The sequence below is a fragment of the Lycorma delicatula genome, chromosome 8, assembly GCF_047948215.1.
Source record: "Lycorma delicatula isolate Av1 chromosome 8, ASM4794821v1, whole genome shotgun sequence".
Lineage (NCBI taxonomy): Eukaryota > Metazoa > Arthropoda > Insecta > Hemiptera > Fulgoridae > Lycorma > Lycorma delicatula.
Genome location: NC_134462.1, coordinates 67860150 through 67879172, shown reverse-complemented (window position 1 = coordinate 67879172; position 19023 = coordinate 67860150). Strand labels below are relative to the sequence as shown.

General features: G+C 23.4%; 1 protein-coding gene across 3 annotated transcripts in view; it reads left to right on the top strand.

The window, feature by feature from the left end:
- Nucleotides 1–19023, top strand: part of LOC142329369 (uncharacterized) — a 502750-nt gene that overhangs the window by 452892 nt on the left and 30835 nt on the right. For all 3 annotated transcript variants that reach the window (XM_075373890.1, XM_075373889.1, XM_075373891.1), the window contains one exon: nt 426–543. In XM_075373890.1, coding sequence (XP_075230005.1) covers nt 426–543 — 118 coding nt within the window. The remainder of the gene's footprint in view (nt 1–425; nt 544–19023) is intronic.

Sequence of the window (19023 nt, the reverse complement as noted above, 5' to 3'; positions counted from 1 at the left end):
TACTATATTCTCAGTTCTTCCTTAAAGGTTTACCATTTATCTTGTCCACCCATAAAATGATCACTTACGAAATAAACATTTAACAAATTTTTTTTATATATGATTATTGATACATATTTATTGCAATAATAATAATAACAATAATATATATATATATATATATATATTGCACTAATGATAGAAATTATGTAATTAAAACTGTTTGTGATCTAAGGATCAAAATGCATCTCTCACATAGTGAGAGGTCTATTCTGTTACTATAATTGGTGATCCACACATTAATATTGATATTATTATTAGGTAACATATATATATATATATATATATATATATTTAAAATTAATAAATTTAAAAATTTAATTATTAAATGATTAAAATAAAAATATTGAACAATTACTGTATTAATGTTTTATTTTCATTTTTAGGGATTAGCTAGACGGAGAGGTTCAGCACCAGTAGTTCGTCAAGAAGATATTTCAGCACAAGTATTAAGGAATGGCGCAGCAAGACGAGGCTCTGTACCATCTGATGCCATCCGGACAAGTAGGAGATGTTCTCTATCTAGCAGGCCTTTCCGGCATATTCAGCCGGAAAGGCTTGAATTCAGAGTTTAAAAATCTATTATTATTGTTTCATAGATGTTTTACACATAATTTTGTTTTTTGTCTTTTATTATGATTATAATTTGAAGAATCATTATGACTGATTTTTTTGTGTTAATTATTGTTTGAATTAATTTTTATATTATTTTATTAAAGAAAAAGAATAGTTTAGTTATTATCTTTTTTATATTTCCTATATTTTTATTTTATTTATTGTTCCTTTGAAGTATTATTTTCTTTATTGTTAAATTTCTTCCTAATTAATTATCAATTTTTTTATCTGAATTAAGAATTTTATTTTTTGTACTATTATGAGTGTTGTGTTGTTATGTTCATTTAATTTTGACTGTAAGGGTTTTTTATTACATATTTTTAGTAATGTATGATCTAACAGTTAGAGTTAAGTATTTCATTGATACAATTTGATAGAAAAATTCACACATCTTTAATTTCAATACTTATGCAAATGAATGACAGTTAGATTTGTAAATAATTTTTACTTCAGTATTTCTTTCTGAAAATATTATTTACAATACAGTTTTAGATTTTGTTACTAATTAAAATTTATTTTATAATTTTTACTGATATCTTTTACATAGGCTCAGTCCATCTTTACATTAAGAACTGATTTTAAATCAATAATTTAAAAAAAATGTTTTGAAGATTTTTTTGGTTACTTTTCAAGAAATGTATCGAAAAATCTATTGAGTATCATTATACATCTTGTTTTTCCATATATAGGAAGAGTTTTGTACTTAAATTTTGACTAATTTAAGTTAAAATTTGAATTTTGTAATTTTCAATTTTAATTCATGATCCCATCTTTGTAACAGAGATCTGTTATGTACTTTCGTACATTTCAAATACCTTCGAAGCAATTTAAAAGTTTTAAAACATCAGTATTTGGCACATTTCCTTACAACCAGAAGTTTTTTTTTGTCAGTTCAAGTCATATTTGTAGCAATTAGTACTGTCAGGCTTTCTTTTGATTATTTTCCCCCCTCCCGAACACATTTCTCCTTTAAAACAAAGAGTTCTTTCTAGCGCCAGTTTAAAACAAAGACCAGATTCATCATCATTATAGATTCTTTTAGTCCGAATAGTTAATCACTTAGCAGAGCAACCATTACATGTTGTATTCTCAAAAAAAAAGTTAGTTTTTATTGACTACAACTCAGGCTGACTATGTCATCCCAGGAATGTTCATAAGCTAGAAAAAGCTGTTAATATTAGCAGGTGTATTAGACTTGTACACTGCATAAATTCAAAAAATCATATTGGAGAATATATAGTTGATTACTGTTCACTATGTTTTTTTTTAGTTCATTAAATACTTTTCTGAGATAGCATTTAAAGAAAGAATTCTTCCCACATCGAAAGGATATTCTTTTTTTGTGGTTTATCTCCCTCAAAAAAAATATCTTTGACAAATGATAATCAATCACTTGTTTTCAGTTAACAGGTCAAATTAACAAGTAAAATTTTGATATCTGCTGATACCTCCTTTACTAATCAGTACCCAGCAGTTGAAATTGTAGTTACTCTTTAAGTGTTGTGATCGTGACATTGTTAAAGTGATTAATATCAGTACTAATATTTTTATTTATTTATTTTTAAGTGTTATTTATTTTTTTAAAAACAAAACCATATCTATATACAAGTTTGGCATTTTTTTAATATATTTTTGATTTTGATTTTCATAATATTATGTACCAATAAAGTAATCGGTTAGAAAAATTATTATAAAAAATGTTATAGTGTAAAATCAATTGCTAAACATCATTAAGTTTTTCAATAACAATGTGTTCATGAAGGATGAAGAGCACTTGTAGCTGAAGAGTAAATTTATGTGAATAAATAATTTAAAATTTAAACTACATTCAGGTGTCATTTAGAGTAACTGTCATTAAATTTTTTGAATTGTTAATTAAATTTGTGTGTATTGACAGCAGGGGTGTCCTCTTCTCTTGTATATACTGACTCAAGTTCCTTTAATTTACCAGTGTCCCTTGTAAATGTCCATAAAAACACAAAGTAGTTTATGTAGAAACATCCAAAGAAAAAAACCAATAAGAAATAGCATATTTCACTGGTTTTCCTCAAATGCTGAAAATATTAAACAATTTATTAAATGTGATCTGAAAAGCCATTTTTGTACAATTTTTGTGTTCTAAGATATGAATGATTCATTTGTTTCTGTCCTCTCTCCTAGGTTATTAAACTGGTGCTTTAGTGAAAATTTGTTTGGTATATTAATTAAATGAATTGTTAATTTAGATTTCTAATGTTTTGTTAACAAAATGTTGAGCTACATATAATATTTTTAGTAGGTGAATAAAAGAATTTAATATTCTTTATTTAATGTTTGTCGTTTAATATTAATTAAAAATATTCCAAATCTTAGATTCATAATTCCAGCTTCACAGTAATGGAACTTTTAAAAACAAAAATCACTACCCCAAAAATTAATTTTTTCTTATACACTTTGCATAATGTAACCCATCTTTGGGCACCTCTGCTTGGTAGTATGTTACTTAGATCTGTATATTTTTGCTGTTTATGTCTTCACTACTTTTTATTAATATCTTGTGTATTTTTGTGTTTTGCTTATCAGAAAATATCTTCTGATGGTACAAATCGTCTACAAACAGGAGAAAAATCAAATTAAGTACGTTAAGGCCACGTTGAATTTAATATGTTTATGTCCCCTCACTTATTTATCTCTTTTGCTCTCTATATCTTCTGTCTTATCTATCTCCTTACAATTTTTATGTTTATTTTTTATGTGTTGAAATAAAAGAAAGAAGTTCTATATCATTACTGTTGATCTAGTACAATTATGATCTCGAATTCATCACCTCACTGTAGAGGAATTCTCAAATAGTGTCAGCACCTAAGATTCAGTTTCCAATTTGTATGTGTGTATAGATATTGTATGTTGTGCTAAAAAATAACCTTTTATATATAGATGATATTATGTGGTATTTAAGCATATATCAATACACATATATATGTATTATCTTTATACATAGGAAGCATCACATATATACTCTCCCCCATCTCTAGCATCTGTTACAATTAATCAACAACTGCAAATTTATTTGTGACTGCAAATTTTAAATCTTAATCTGAAAAATGAATGATCTTAAGTTTAAAATCGTGATCCTAAACAAATCTATCTGTTGTAAGTTTGAAATCCCAATCCAGACATTGCCCACTCACTCTGGAAAATTTCAAATACCTTTAATGGCCCATTGCTCACATAATGAAACTGTACTTTCTTAATTTAAAAATTCTTAATTTTTAAATTTTAACTTCAGAACAATCTACATTTATACAGTTAAATATCCATCTTGTACTTCCTTCCTATCCATCTTTGCAGTAAGCTGAAATAATTTATTTTGATTAATTTGTAAGAGGTAACAGCATTTCTTAAGATATTTGGGATACTTCTTAGGTTATTTTTTAAGTAGGAAAACTATTAAAAGTATTATTTTTAGTATTATTGTCACATTTATTGCCAAACATAAATTAACCATGTTTTTTTTATTCATGGGACAACAAAAGCATTTCAGTGATATAGATTATACAATTTTGCAGTCACTTTTTTCTTTCTATTTGGAACAAGCAAGGCAGGGTCCAAATTTATGATCACAGGTTTCTTGGACCATTTAGTGGTAGCAAGAGTAAACTTATGGTTGTATAATTGTGACACTTCTATATATCTAGATGCTACTTATATACAGTTATGTGTGTTGTGTAGTATATGTATATTTATATATATAAATATTGATTAATCATTGTCTTCTTTTTTTTAATTCACATCACAATAAATATCCTATTTACATATATATATATATATGTGTGTGTGTTATATCCCAAATTTACTTATTTCCAAATTATAATTCATTAAATTTTGTAAAGAAAGATAAATCATAAAGTTGTAAGGCTTTAATATGAAGGTAGAACTGTATTTTTATCTACGTAATTTTAAAAGGGGTGAATTGACTGATTATTGTGGTTTAAAAATTTTTCATCAGTATTCCTTAAATTTATTTAAAATTTAAAAAAAATAAAATTGATGTGATTTAGTGTTGTGTCTTTATTGGAAATATTTCCTCAGTAGAGTATTGACAATTAAAGCATATTACCTAACTTCAAAGTATTTATTTAAATATTAGATTTGCTTTTGTATTAAATATAGTAATTATATTATATTAAATATGAGTAAAAAAATTATATTTTTGAATGGAAAATTTATAATAGGATGTGCTACTGAATCATTAATGTTGTTATGTTATGATTCATTATTGTCTTGCAACTGTTATTTATTGCTTGACAAATTGTAACAAATCCTGACCTAGGATAAATATATTTTATTTACATTTCACTTAGTGTTGTTTATGCTTGGTACACTTGCAAAAATGTAGTTGATAAATAGCATGAAGTATATTTATTTTCAATTATATATTTAATATTGAAATATTTACATACAAAATATATGTTTTTTTAAAGAGTATCTGTATCCAAAATTTAATAGATGGGATTTAAAATAAGAAGGATAAAATATAGTAGGCAAGCAAACATTTTGACCATGGTTTGGTATTTAAAAATCACAAACTCCTTTGATTTAATAAATTGGAAATAAATAGATTCTCTCATTTTAGTTATTTGAGATTCTATTAGTATGAAATAATTTTTTATACATTCTTATTAAATAGGGCTACCTTTTTTCAATGTTAAGAAACAAAGTATAAAATATATATAATATGTAATTAATTAAAACTCAGAAAAAACTAATTTAACAAAATTCATTTAGTAGAGTAATTCTTTCAAGAATGGTTCTTTAAACTAAAGAGAAAAAGTCTGAAATTTATTGCTACTTATGACAATATAAATTTTTGTTTTTTGACAATTAATCATTTTTCTGTTGAATTTTATTTTTGGTATAGATCTAGTAGAAGTACATTTGATGCACTAGACTGTTATTTTAGGTCATCAAAATGTGTATTGAAGATTCTTATAGTGTTTCATGTTTCATTTCTGAATTTGACAACTGACCTTTTCATCAATTTGTCAATATTTTTCATCAAAATCTTTCATACCTCATTAATAATTTTGATTTCTGATTCAATTATTAACTGAATTTTCTTTAAATGATTGTAATTTAAACTACATTACTTCATAATTAAACATTTTAATAAAAATAACAATAAACATTAAAACATGCAACACAACAGAAATTAAATTTTCTCTGATAAAAAAAAAATCCCTTTATTAAATAAATTTAATATGCATCAGGTGGTTTACAATTTGAGTTGCCAGTAAAAAATTAAATCATTAATGTAAAAGCAACCTGTCACATTGCACTTCAATGAATAATTTTGTCCATCTTTCTTTTTATATGTTTTCAGTTGATTTTTGTTATTAAAATTTAATTGTTTTCAAGATAATTTTCAAGATAAATAGCTAATAATTGTACTTTAAATCACCAAACTCAAGTTTGGTAAAAGTTAACTTTTTTATTCAGTTTTTCTAAGAAGTTTGAACTAAAGGCTTTTGAGTATACTCCAGATATTTATTAATTCATATCAATTATGTTTTCATATGTAAATAATTTGTAATTTCCATGAAGATACAACACCTAATATTGAAGCACATAATTTTCTTACTAATCTTTTCACTTTTAAAAATTTAGTTCTTATTGACATATTAATGTGTTTCATCTACATTTTAGTTATTAAATAAAATATACTTGCTTTTTTGTTAATTTAACTATCAAGTTTTAGTAAAAGTATACTTATATGTAAAATATACCCAATAATAATATAAAATTAACAGTTTCTTATTTATTTGATGTGAAGAATATTTATTAATAAAGACAAAATCAGTATCGTGTGTGTGTGTGTGTGTGTGTGTGTGTGTGTGTGTGTGTGTGTGTGTTTGTGTGTATATATATATATATATATATATATACATATATATATATATAAATGTGTTATGTGATATGTTATATATTTATTATGTATGTTAACAAGATCATGTGATAAACATCTATGAATATAAGTATTTTTTTTTTAGGTTTTTATGTTTTATAATTAACTTATTTATTATTCTGGTAACTTCACATACATATGCTAGTATATATTTAAATATGTTTAGAATAAAACCAGCAGTAAGTAAAATTTGAAAGAAAAGACAAAAATAGAAGAATTAAGAAGAATAGTAGATTAAGTAGACTACTATTCTTAAATATAAGAATTCTTATATTTTTTTTACTAATTAGTATAGGTTTTATTTTCAATTAATTTTTAGTTATGATTTAAGAAAAAAATTTATAAATATTTTGATATATTTTCCCTCGTTTTTACTTTGGTGTTAATTCAAAAAAAAAATGAAAATCTTATCTTATCTTTGTTTTTTTACAAAATATTTGTTATATACTTGCATATGTGCATTATATTAACTTGTAGTATAGAGTATTATATAGAAGATATCTTGCCATCTCCTTATTTAATTTTTAAAAATATTATCAAATGTAAAAAAAATTATACTCTTGGTGTAAGTTTGTTTTACACTTTGTCAAAAAGTTTGTTTTACACTATGTTTGTTTATAATATTGATTATTTTAGTTTTTATTGTGTGAAATGTAAATTTTGTTATTTTTTTATTACTAATTATATAAAAAATAATTTAAAAAAAAGCAGTTATTAAAATTTATTATGCTATAATTAAAAGTTTTTTTTTTTAATATTTGAATGTAAAAAATATATATATCAATATATGGTTATTGGCATTGTAATGTTTATTGTTTTGATGTGAATTTTACTAAAAATGTTTTTAAAATCATATATTTACGACATGCTTTTAATGAGTTTTATTTGTTTGTGTAAACAGTTATTTTTATTTGTGTAAAATTTATTAAACATTTTAATGATCACAATCAGCTATGGCTGTGAAATTTTCTGTTTTAACTGGTAAATGTAGAATTTTAAATTAAAAATACCAAATTTCCTATATTCATTGGTTTATTTAAATGAATTATAAGAGGTATGATACATTTAAAAATATAAAAATATATTTTCATAGTGTATTTGAAAAGCTCAAAGACAAAAGTTATTAAATAGAATAAAAATTGATATATGCCATTTCCTGTGTCATGGTTTTAAAGTCTCCTCTAGTCTTGACATATACATTAGAATAATTAAATTACGATTTGACTATTCTAATATTCTGTTGCCAGAATTGCTTTTAACTAATGCATTACATTTTAATTACATTACAATCTGATCTGATTGGCCAGATTGTTATAGGGCGGCACTGTTTTACATAAACATCAATTTTCAAAAGAATTTAAATCATATATGATAAATCATAATAATTTAAAAATTGTTTTTTAAATTTTTAATAAAATTCTGAATCTGCAAATTGGCCTGTAACAAAAAATTCATCTTGAATTGGTTACAGAAAAGCAAAAGATGTAATGAGCATTTGTTGGCAGAAAATACGAATAATTGCATTTTTCAAGTGAACCCTTGATTTTTTTTATCAAAATTATGTGTATATGTTTTCTGTAAGTATCTCTATATGCATACAATAGGATAATGATAATTTATTAATGAAATTTGTATATTTAGTTATTAAAATTATATATATATATATATATATATATTATTTTAACTGAATGAATTGGATGTTTTCAAAATCTGTAGTTTGTCTTTAAGATTTTATTACCAATGAGTTCTGGAAATTTTGTAATTTTTTAAAGTGCACTTGTTTGCAAATCCTTCTTATTGATTATTGACATTAGAATGTTTAAAATTTTTTACTGTTAATATATGTACTAATATTATAATTTCTTTTTTTACAATTAACCCACTGTGTTAATTCTTTTTCATTCTTTAAGGTTATTATTTTTTTTAATGATATTAAATAAATAACTAATGACCAAAAAATATAATAATTTTTTTCATTATCTGATCAAAATTGATTAATAATAAAATTAAAAAAAATATTGAAGATTGTGCCTTTTTTAGTAAAAATATTTATTTACTTATGTGTGTTACTTATTGTTATTAGTTATGATATTATTAATAATTTTAGACTATAAAAAAAATCTTGAAATATTATTTTACTTATTTATTTTTTCCATTATCTTCCTTAATATTTAAAATTATTTGAGTTTTATTAAAATATACAATCAGCATGAAAGCCATTCTTTGTTTGGATGTGAGAAGATTTTGATGTAAAGAGAATATGTGCAAAACAGTGATGATGTATATTAATGAAATAACGGGTGTTTCTTTATATGAAATATTAGACTGTGAGGATGTTTTTCAGATTTCATTATTTTCAATTCACTTTTAAAATATTTGTTTTCAGATTTATATTATATGCAATTAAATTAATTGTTAAATAAAATAACATAATTTAATAAAGTAAGTTTTTTGCTTGATTTGGTGTACTATTATAATGAATTGTAAATATAATTTATTAATTTATTATTTTGTTAAATAATTTTTTCTAATATATTTCCATTGTCGATAGTTTTTTCCTTAAATAAGGAGAACCAATTTTTTCAAAATGTACATGATTAGAATCAAAGAATAAAATTAAAAGTAAATTATTTTACTTTTTTTATTCATTTAATTGTTTAAAATAAACACAGTATATTAATGTTTACTAGCATTATATAATTAATAAATTAAATATGATGAATTAGAATTTGATTTAAGAACTAATATTAAATATAAATTTATATACAGTTGCACCTTACTGATTACTGTTAATGAATTCTTCAGAAATATTACTAAACACAAAACTGCTAACAATTCATTAGCCATAACTAAATATGTATTAAATTCATAGGTTAAAACATATTTTTAAGACAACAAAAATTTTTAATTTAATAGATTTTTTAATGATCCATAAAAGATTAAATGAATATTCATTAGTCATTAATGATAGATGTTTCTGTAAAAAAAAAAAATTAAACCAATAATATAAAATGTAAATTACATCTGCAGGCATACATAAAACATTATTAATTTCTATTTTTTTAAGTTTATTTTAATTGAATCAGAATTATAAATAATTTAAAAATGCACTACTTATTTAAAAATTTGTATTGAAAATGTGCTTCTAGTATAATGTATGTGCTTAGTAATATGTTAGCTTACCTACTCTATTTTAAGATTCATTTCTGATGATTACAGTAAAGTATTATCAGAAAAATATTATAATAAAAGAATAATTTCATGAAAGTTACAGAAAAAAGTAAAATGAGAGTTATTTCATATCAGTTATTCATATAGGGTTGATCTACATTGAAAACAAAACGTATTTTAGAATTAATTTTACTATTGTATTATCAATTTTTTTCTGTATACATGCGTTTCTAAAATTGCGTTTTAAAATTTCTAAATTATGTAAATTGGAACTATGTTGTTTAGTGAAAAAAAATTAAATAAAAACAAATTTATTCAGTGATAAATTTGTTAAACTAAGAAATCTGTGATTATGTGCATACCTGTAAAATTAAATCATTGTTTGGTGAACTATAAACGATTAGGTACAACTGTATTTAGTTTTATCTTTATTTAAGTTTTTTGATAACATTTTTATGAAGTTTCAAAAAACATCTTTTAACACTTGTTTTTTGAACATTAAGTTCTTTTACTTACCCAACATTATGAAAACGTCAATTCAATGCTTAACTTATTTTCTAAAAAATAAAATAATGATCAACTCTCTTTCAAGTAATTAATATACTTTTCCTTTTTCTTGAATAGTTTTCCAATTAGATATAAAATATAATTCTGTTTAACAAATACAGAAATTATAAAAATACTCTAAATAATAAAATTAAAATAAATAAATGAAGTAAATAAACATATTTATTATTCATTTTTTAATCAAATAGAATGTTAGAACTTGTTCTAGGAAACAGGTTAAATTTGTGAATTTTTTGTATGTACTGATTGGTTCAATATTTCAGTTTTACTTTAGTTTATTCAGTTGTGGCTCTTTTCTTCTACAGTACTTACTGAAGATTTTTAGTCTAATTACAAGTAAGAAGGTTTTTCCAGTCACATTGTGACAAGTCTTGAGACAGTAATATTAACTGAACCATAAGAACAAAATATACCATTAACATTGTATTTAATTATTAACAATAGCTGAAAATATTTACCAAAAGAAATAAAAATATTTTTGCTGTTTTTAAGAGTTCTTGGGTTGAATTCCAGTTAGATGTGTTTTCCTGTCCACAGAATTCATCTAAATCTTGTTATTAAAAAATATAAAATAAAATGATTGTAAATGAGTATGAGTCCTATATTTGCTGAAAGAATACATTTTGTTAATACCAAAATATGAAAATGACTTTAACAGTTAGTGAAATATATCTAATGATTGGTAAACCAACCAAGTTGGTCTAGTGGTTAAACTCTTCATCACAAAATCTGCTGATTTTTGAAGTCAAGAGTTCTAAGGTTCAGGTCCTTGAAAAAAGCACATGCTTTTACATGGATTTGAATGTGGATACTGATGTTCTTTCGTAGCTGGGTTTCAATTAACCGCACATCTCAGGAGTGGTCGACCTAATTCTGTTCCAGACTACATATTGAACTAGTACATTTACACATATTCTGGACTATATTACACCTATGTCAAGCCTGAAAAGCTGGTAATGGCGTAATTGCATTTCCCTATAAACACACACCCAGACCTGGCAGTAGCTGGAAAACTGGTTGGAGAAAAGAATATTTAATGATAAGTAAAATCTACAACTTGTCACGAGAAAAATAACAAGATTAAAAATTCTAAAGATAATAATTATGTTTATAGAAAATTGAATAAATAATCTGTAATAAAACTGATTCAAATTATTACCTAAACAATTTTTTATTTTTTCGTTTCGATCAATCAGTATTTTTTAAAGTTAGTGAAGTTTTTGGTATGAAGCAATAAAAAATTGAAATTGGTTTGCTTTGTTTATTAATAATCTAATTAATCAAATTTCAGAAATATCACTAATTTATTATTTTATTTTGTACACTTTAAATATTGCTGGGTAAGTATAAATCTTTAAAAATCGTTAAAAAAAATTTAGTACTGGAAGAATTAAATAGGTAATTATGATTATTAAAAGAAAAATAAATAAAAATTAAATTATAAAAGGGGCCAATTTTTAATTGAATGAAAAATTTATTTATTGAAATTGATTATCATTGAAGAACACAATATATATTAGAATTTCATTTAATTCGATCCGTTGTTATATTATTTTAATGTATAATTTCTTAGAGATTAGTTACCAGGTTTAAAGAAATAATTTCCCCTAAATAATTACGAAGTTATTTTATGTATATTATCAATTTCCAATTGACTTTTCTAGATATTTTATTATCCAATTAATCATGATGTGTATATTTCAAATTAAGACTTTATTGAATAATAAATGATTAATTTAAAATGGTGTTTAATAATAATTAAGTAATTAAATATCATATAATAATAAATTAATTAATATGTATAATAAAAAGTAATACATTTCGTTATTTGTTAGCTTACCTTGAACGTAAAAATAAAATAGAGTCTTTTAATAAATAGAATATAGTCTATGTAAAGTTTATAGAATATTGTTATAGTTTTGATGTTAATTTTTTTTTTCTAATTTCCAATACAACTGTATGAAATTAATGTAATATTTCATGTTAATAATGAAAAATATTATGTAAATTAATCTTATTGCATTAAACGTTGTTTAAAATAGAAAAATATTATAAATATATAAATTAATATAAATGAGGTAATGTCCAGTGTGGGCAAGCAGGAGTAAACAGAACAAACAATCTGAAGAGATCAAAGTTGAATTTATAGTGATGGTAGTGAATAATGTGATTTATTTAAAATATCTGTTGTTACAGTGAATTCTTAGCTTACATCGTATCTTACTGAAATATAGTGTTGATGATACAGAATAATGTGACTGAGAGGATGACTGTTTGTTAATCGAGCATTTAAGCTCTTTCATTTGAAACAAATGGTATGTGATTGTCCATTTGGCATGATGGTTTTTATTTTTGCAACAAGTGATGAAATCTCCATAAATTGGTTATTCAGATATTATTTTTTAGATAAGTTGCCTCATTTGTAGAATTTCTTTTCTTAGTGGTTTTTTTAAAATCTGTTCAATATTTACTTTTTGAGCTGAGGCAGGAGAAACAAGATTCATTTATATGATAAATTTATGGATACACTTAATGAATGAAATGGTTCAGTCTAGAGACAATCTTGAAGCTTGAAAGATAACTTATATCATTGAAGAGAATGTCATCGGTCAATGAAGTAAATTAGTTATTACCATATTGCTACAAATTAAGAACTACCTGTATCACTCACTCCTGGTTACCCATCGAGGACAGTATCTTGTAGTTGGTAATTTCTATCCTTTTTGTATATAAATGTTTATTTTTTTAAGTATTACTCTCAGTACTTCATTTATTTGAAAAAATAAATAATTAAGATTTCTTTAACTCCTCTAAGCTACTTGTCTATGTTAAGTTACTTATTTGTTTTTCATTTCTGTGGAAGTAATTGATTATGATGTTCGTATTCTTCTCACATACTTCCAACTTTAATTCAAAAAATTAGAAAAAAATGCAGGTTAAAAGGTTTTGGTAATGTATAAAAAACATAAAAATGATTGGTTAATTTTATTTGGACAAAATTGATATTGGAGGGTTTTTTACTTTCCATATGCTTATGGTAACTTATTTCTGATATAATATTTTAAAGTTTACTGATACCCCTCAAAAACAGATATTATGAGTATACTGTAAATTTGGTATAACCTTTTATGATTTTTTTTTTGTGTTTTGGAGTCATAATTACTATAAAAAATAAGCTATTTTGATTACACAAATCCCTGTTGCATTAGGATATTTCATTTATTTGTCAAAATTAATTGACAAAAAGATTTTTTTTTAAAGTATTATTCATTTTGGCTTTAATAATTGTTTTATTTTATAGCAATCATATTAATCATGTATTATTTTTCATGTAGTCATGGGATAAACCAGGTGACGGTATTATAATAATATATAATTACTAAGAAAAAAATTTATCGTATAATATTTCTGTTATTATCAATAATTTACAAATAAAGATTCGCAATAATTTTATCTAATTGGTGAATTATTTTAACAGGACATATAACCTGATTTGTGCAGGTATACAGTAATGAATTTTGACATCCATTTGTCCATACTTTTCTAAACTAATCTAGTATGTACTTCGTTTACCTATTTAGCATTATAGACAAGCAGCCAGCATCTTAAAATTATCATACACTCAAAATCATATACGTATATGTGACTCTCCTGTATGCAAAGTTGCCATTATGAGAGTATCTTGTATGACTCTCCCTTAGTAAAAGGAGTAATAAGTGATTTTTTTATAAAAATTTAATTTCTAATTGTTATGTAGAAAAATTCAAAGAATATTTCTCATGCCTTGTTGAGGATAATTTCAATTTATGATAATATTTAACTATGAATCTTTGGGTAAGATAATATCTTAATATTTTATTATAAATAACATAACTGAATTAAATATCTTTGTTAACACTCATGATAAAAATGTTTTCATATTGCCTACATCTTTATAATTGTTTGACTCTTCTCTAATATTGGATTTTGTTTTAAATAATTGTACAGTAATAACTTATTTTTATTAATAAATCTTTTTTCGTTTAAATATTTGTTTGCACATTTTTTCATATTGAACTCAATACTTTTTTTATAGACCTTATTATACTTTTAGAAGAACCCTTGCGTACCCATTTTATTGTTTGTCAAATATAAAGGCATAATATTTTACTATTGAAATAAAATTTTGTAAATCATCATGAAATCAGTTATGCCTCAACGAACTGTAAGCGCAGTTACATTTATTTACTACTCTTGCCCATTCTTGTGTTGATTAGTATCAAGATATTACTATTAATTAAATCCTACTGACCAAAATAACGCTGGAAATATGCATATTCAAGTCTAATTAATAATAATTGATTTGAACTGGGTTTGAATCTTGGTCTTTGAGTATTATGTAACAATTATCAAAACATCTGATAAATAATGGTTTTACCATTAATGAATGGGTTTAATCATTTATTTTTCTGATAATTTTAATGATCTCAGACACTTTATATTTATTTTTTTTAAATTTACACTTATATCAGTTGTTAGAGCTATTAGTTACTAAAAGAGATATTCATAAAAGGGAAACGTCATGCACATGTTTGCAGCAGTGCTGCAAACAAGTTATTGTTGGTAATATGCATTTTTTCAATTTTAAATGCTATTAATTGCTATAGACATTAAAGCTACTAAATACAAAAAGCATGTAGTTGTGTGTATAAAGAATCATTGTATAAATTATTCCTACACATGATGTGTAGGAAATAGTTCATATAACTTAGCTTTGCCAGTTGATGTTTTAAATTTACATCAAATGCTCTTAGTTTACAGGTTGTCCCTTCCAAAAATATATAATTATACAGAACTGCAAATTTGTAGTGGTTGTAGTTTATTTTTGTCTGTGACCAACTTTGTTGTTAGTTTATACCTTTAAATTTTAGAACAGTATTCCTAAGATATACCAAGTTAATTCAACTATCACAATAAATCAAGCTGAGTTAATGATGGTAGAATCTATGTTTATTGGTAAAAAAATAAATGTAGAGACCACCAGGAGTTTAATATCAGAATTCCATGTCATTAAAGTACCTGATGCTCCATCATTTATACAATCTGCATTTTTACCCTGCCTTTTTATGGAATGTAAGAGTGCAATTATTCTATTTTCAGAAGAATTCTATATATAATTATTGTTAAAACTGAACTCCTGTTTTGACTGATGTAATGTAAAATTTAATATATCTACAAATGAAATTTATTCTAACATTCTGTTGAGGGTATGAAAACATTCTTTGAATTGTTCTTGCTGATAGTATAAATTTAATTTTGTACTACAGTTAATTTTTTAGTTATTTAAATTTAAAAATCTGATCTATTAACTTTCTATTTTTATTGAAAATAAAGAATTAATTCTTGTTTTTATGATCACTTATTTTATATGTTTTACTTTCAAATTCTTCAGTTGTTATTTTTTCAATATTTTTATGCAAAAAAAGACTTTTATTATTTAATTTTTAAATTATATTTTGTTACATAAATGATTAATTTTAAGTGGTACTGAAGTAAATGTTAAATTTAATATAGTTGTTTATTCATGTCTAGTCATTATGTTTTATATTATGATATCAGATCAAGTTAGTGAAAAAAATTATGTTTAACTTTATTCAGTGTATCTTTAAAATAATCACTTTATGTGTGAGTATCATTGTTCTTTTGGACTGTAAAATATTTAAATTATTATTGTCCTTAATATTAATTAAATTAAATTTTGATTTTATTTCAAAATTTGATGTATTATAGAATAAATTATTTTGTACTTTAAAATATAAAATATTTAGTACAATAAACCTCTCATGATTAAAAAAATATGGGGTAATATCCATTGCTGATATAAAAAAATACAGTTTGATAAGAAAAATTATTTTTTAGTTTTAAATATTGTTTTATTTTTTATAACTGTAATTTTTCAATTTTTTTTATGTAGGGTTATTAAATAAAATACAATATTATATTAGAATTAGATCCCAGTCTATGGTATCTTTACACATCAGAATATTTGGGAGTTCATAAAAAGAATATTAATTAATGATAGAAGAATTCTTCATCAACAATATAATTCAAAAGACAGTTTATAAATTATGAAATTAATTGAAGAATATGAGAAAAGCAAACTTTTACTTTTCTTCATTTTTTCAAATTTCATTCATTGTTTATTCCATTAAGATATTTTATAGAAACTGTTAGTCTTACAGAGTAAGAATAATCTGAGCATTAGCTAATGACTGTTATCAGCAATGTAAAATTTAATGATTTACTATGCATTTTATTGTAGGAGTATTTTAAATTTATTAAACATTTAGGAAATTCTATCCTAGTAGCAGAATATAATTATTTATAATATTAAATAAAAACTTAACTAAAATATAAAAAAATATAGAGAGGTATGTTTACTGTCACAGTCACTTGCATAAAATGAAGTATTTTGTTGCCGTTCAATCTGTAACAGTTAATGCAGTTACTTGTTATATATTATAATAATAATAAATAATAATTTCATCATCTGCTATAGATTATAATAGCAACAGAAGAGCTCATTTTATATCAGCTGACTGTTAATGTAAATATACCCCTGTGTATTTTTAATTTAATTTTCATATAAAATATCCTGATGAAGCAGATATTTGTGTGAAAGTACTAATCAAGGAGGAAAAAAAGCAGTTAGTGGAAAAATTAATTTTTATAGATAATTATATTTTATACCTTGATATGGATACCATTTTTTTTAAGTTTGATATCCCATTATATTTAATTTTTTTTAATCACAGACCAGTAATATACTGAGATAAAGAACTGGCCTACTTATTTTCATTGGTTCATTTATTTTCAGTTAGAACATATATATTGAAATTAGAGGAACTATATTTATCAAAAATATTTTATTAATATAAGGAGTTCAGTTATATTTAATTCCATGTTAACCAACAGTGTTATAGTTTTACTTGTTAACTATTTTATTTTCAGTCTTTTTTTGTGTTATTTATTCATACAAACATGTATAAATAAAAATGATCAATTTTTTCTTACTGAATTTTGTGTGAAAGAAACAGAAAAGATAACTTTGAAGTAAACGAGAAAGAAAACTGAAAAAAAATTGAACATTAATAAACTGTTCTCTGTAGTAAATTAATAATTTATTAAACAATATGTATTTAACATGTTTGTTCAGACAAAAACTAATTATGACTTGATTACTGTGGGCAGACAAGTTCAAGCTAGTAAATTCTGGTAATAAGTGAAAGACATTCTTTACATCTTAAAATTGGTACATGTATTTTTGATACATCAATTCATAACATTATAAAATAAAATGTGACTTAATCTTCAAATGAAATAATTACATAAATATTTTTATCTTATATTACCAACTCAGTTTTTTTTTAAATATTTGTTTGCATGTGTACATGTTTGTTTCCAGAGTATAATTTTCTTATTTTTTTGTTGACATCAGAATTGGTAGGTACATCTGAAAGTAGGTATAATAAATAAATCTAAAAAACAGCTTAAAGTTATGAAAATGCTTTTAAACTGAATGAACAGTTCCGTATAGTACACTTTGTTATGGATAGTAAAAATAATTCTAACAAAATCAATAAAAAATAATAATCTATGCCTGGGTTTCAAATTTTCCTATTATACTTAAATATCAACATAGCCCTTTAGTTTACAATCTACTTAGGTGTATGACTAATCATGCATGTTTCTCTGCTACATCATTTAGACATTATGACCATTTATACAGTACGGTACATTATAACAGTACAGTAGTACTGTAGTAGTACAGTATATAATGAGGTTTTACTGGAATTTGTAAAATTATAAAATTTTTCAACAAACTGAAAGTAAGTCATTTTGAAAATTGTTCATTCTTATTACACATAAAAGAGAAATCAATTCTAAAAAAAAAAAACTTCTTTAAAAATTGCTTTTCTGATTCTTTGTTTTTGTGGAAATGTCAATTATTTAATTCTCTGAGCAAGAATTTAGACACTGATATAATGATTAATTGAAGCATTTTGTCATCAGTTGAAATCATTGAATTTTCATATTATTATTTTCAGTTAAATGTCCATCAGCATTTTCACTCTATTTTTACTATTTTGTCATAAACTACAACTATACTTTTATTTACATAATATTTATTATCCATATTCATTTAAGTCGAAATACTTAATCAGGTTCATTTAATTTTCTCTGGGTTACAAAATTTCTGGAATTAAAGAGAATCAAATACAAATAAAGCAAATTTCAATTGTAAATATTATGTTATCATAAATATCACATTTCTATTATAAACCTTCTATGTTGTTTGTAACTAGGGACAAACATCTAGAATATTATCATCTTAAAATGGCTTATTATACTGTTTAAACTGATGATTATTTCAGGTAATGCACTTGTAAGTGAATGTATCACAAATGTGATGAGAGAAAAGGAATGGTTTCTTATATAACGTTAGTAGCAAGGTGTGTAGATACAACATTAGGTACAAACATTACATAACTTATTATATTCTGTTTCTTTTTTAAGGGAATAAAGGATTTCTCATATCTAAAAATGCCTGTAGGTATCTGTATTTGCATGGATTAGTTGACAGAATTATTTAAAAGCCCAAAAATAATTTTTTTTAATTTTTATTTTTTATTATAGCATTTGTATTA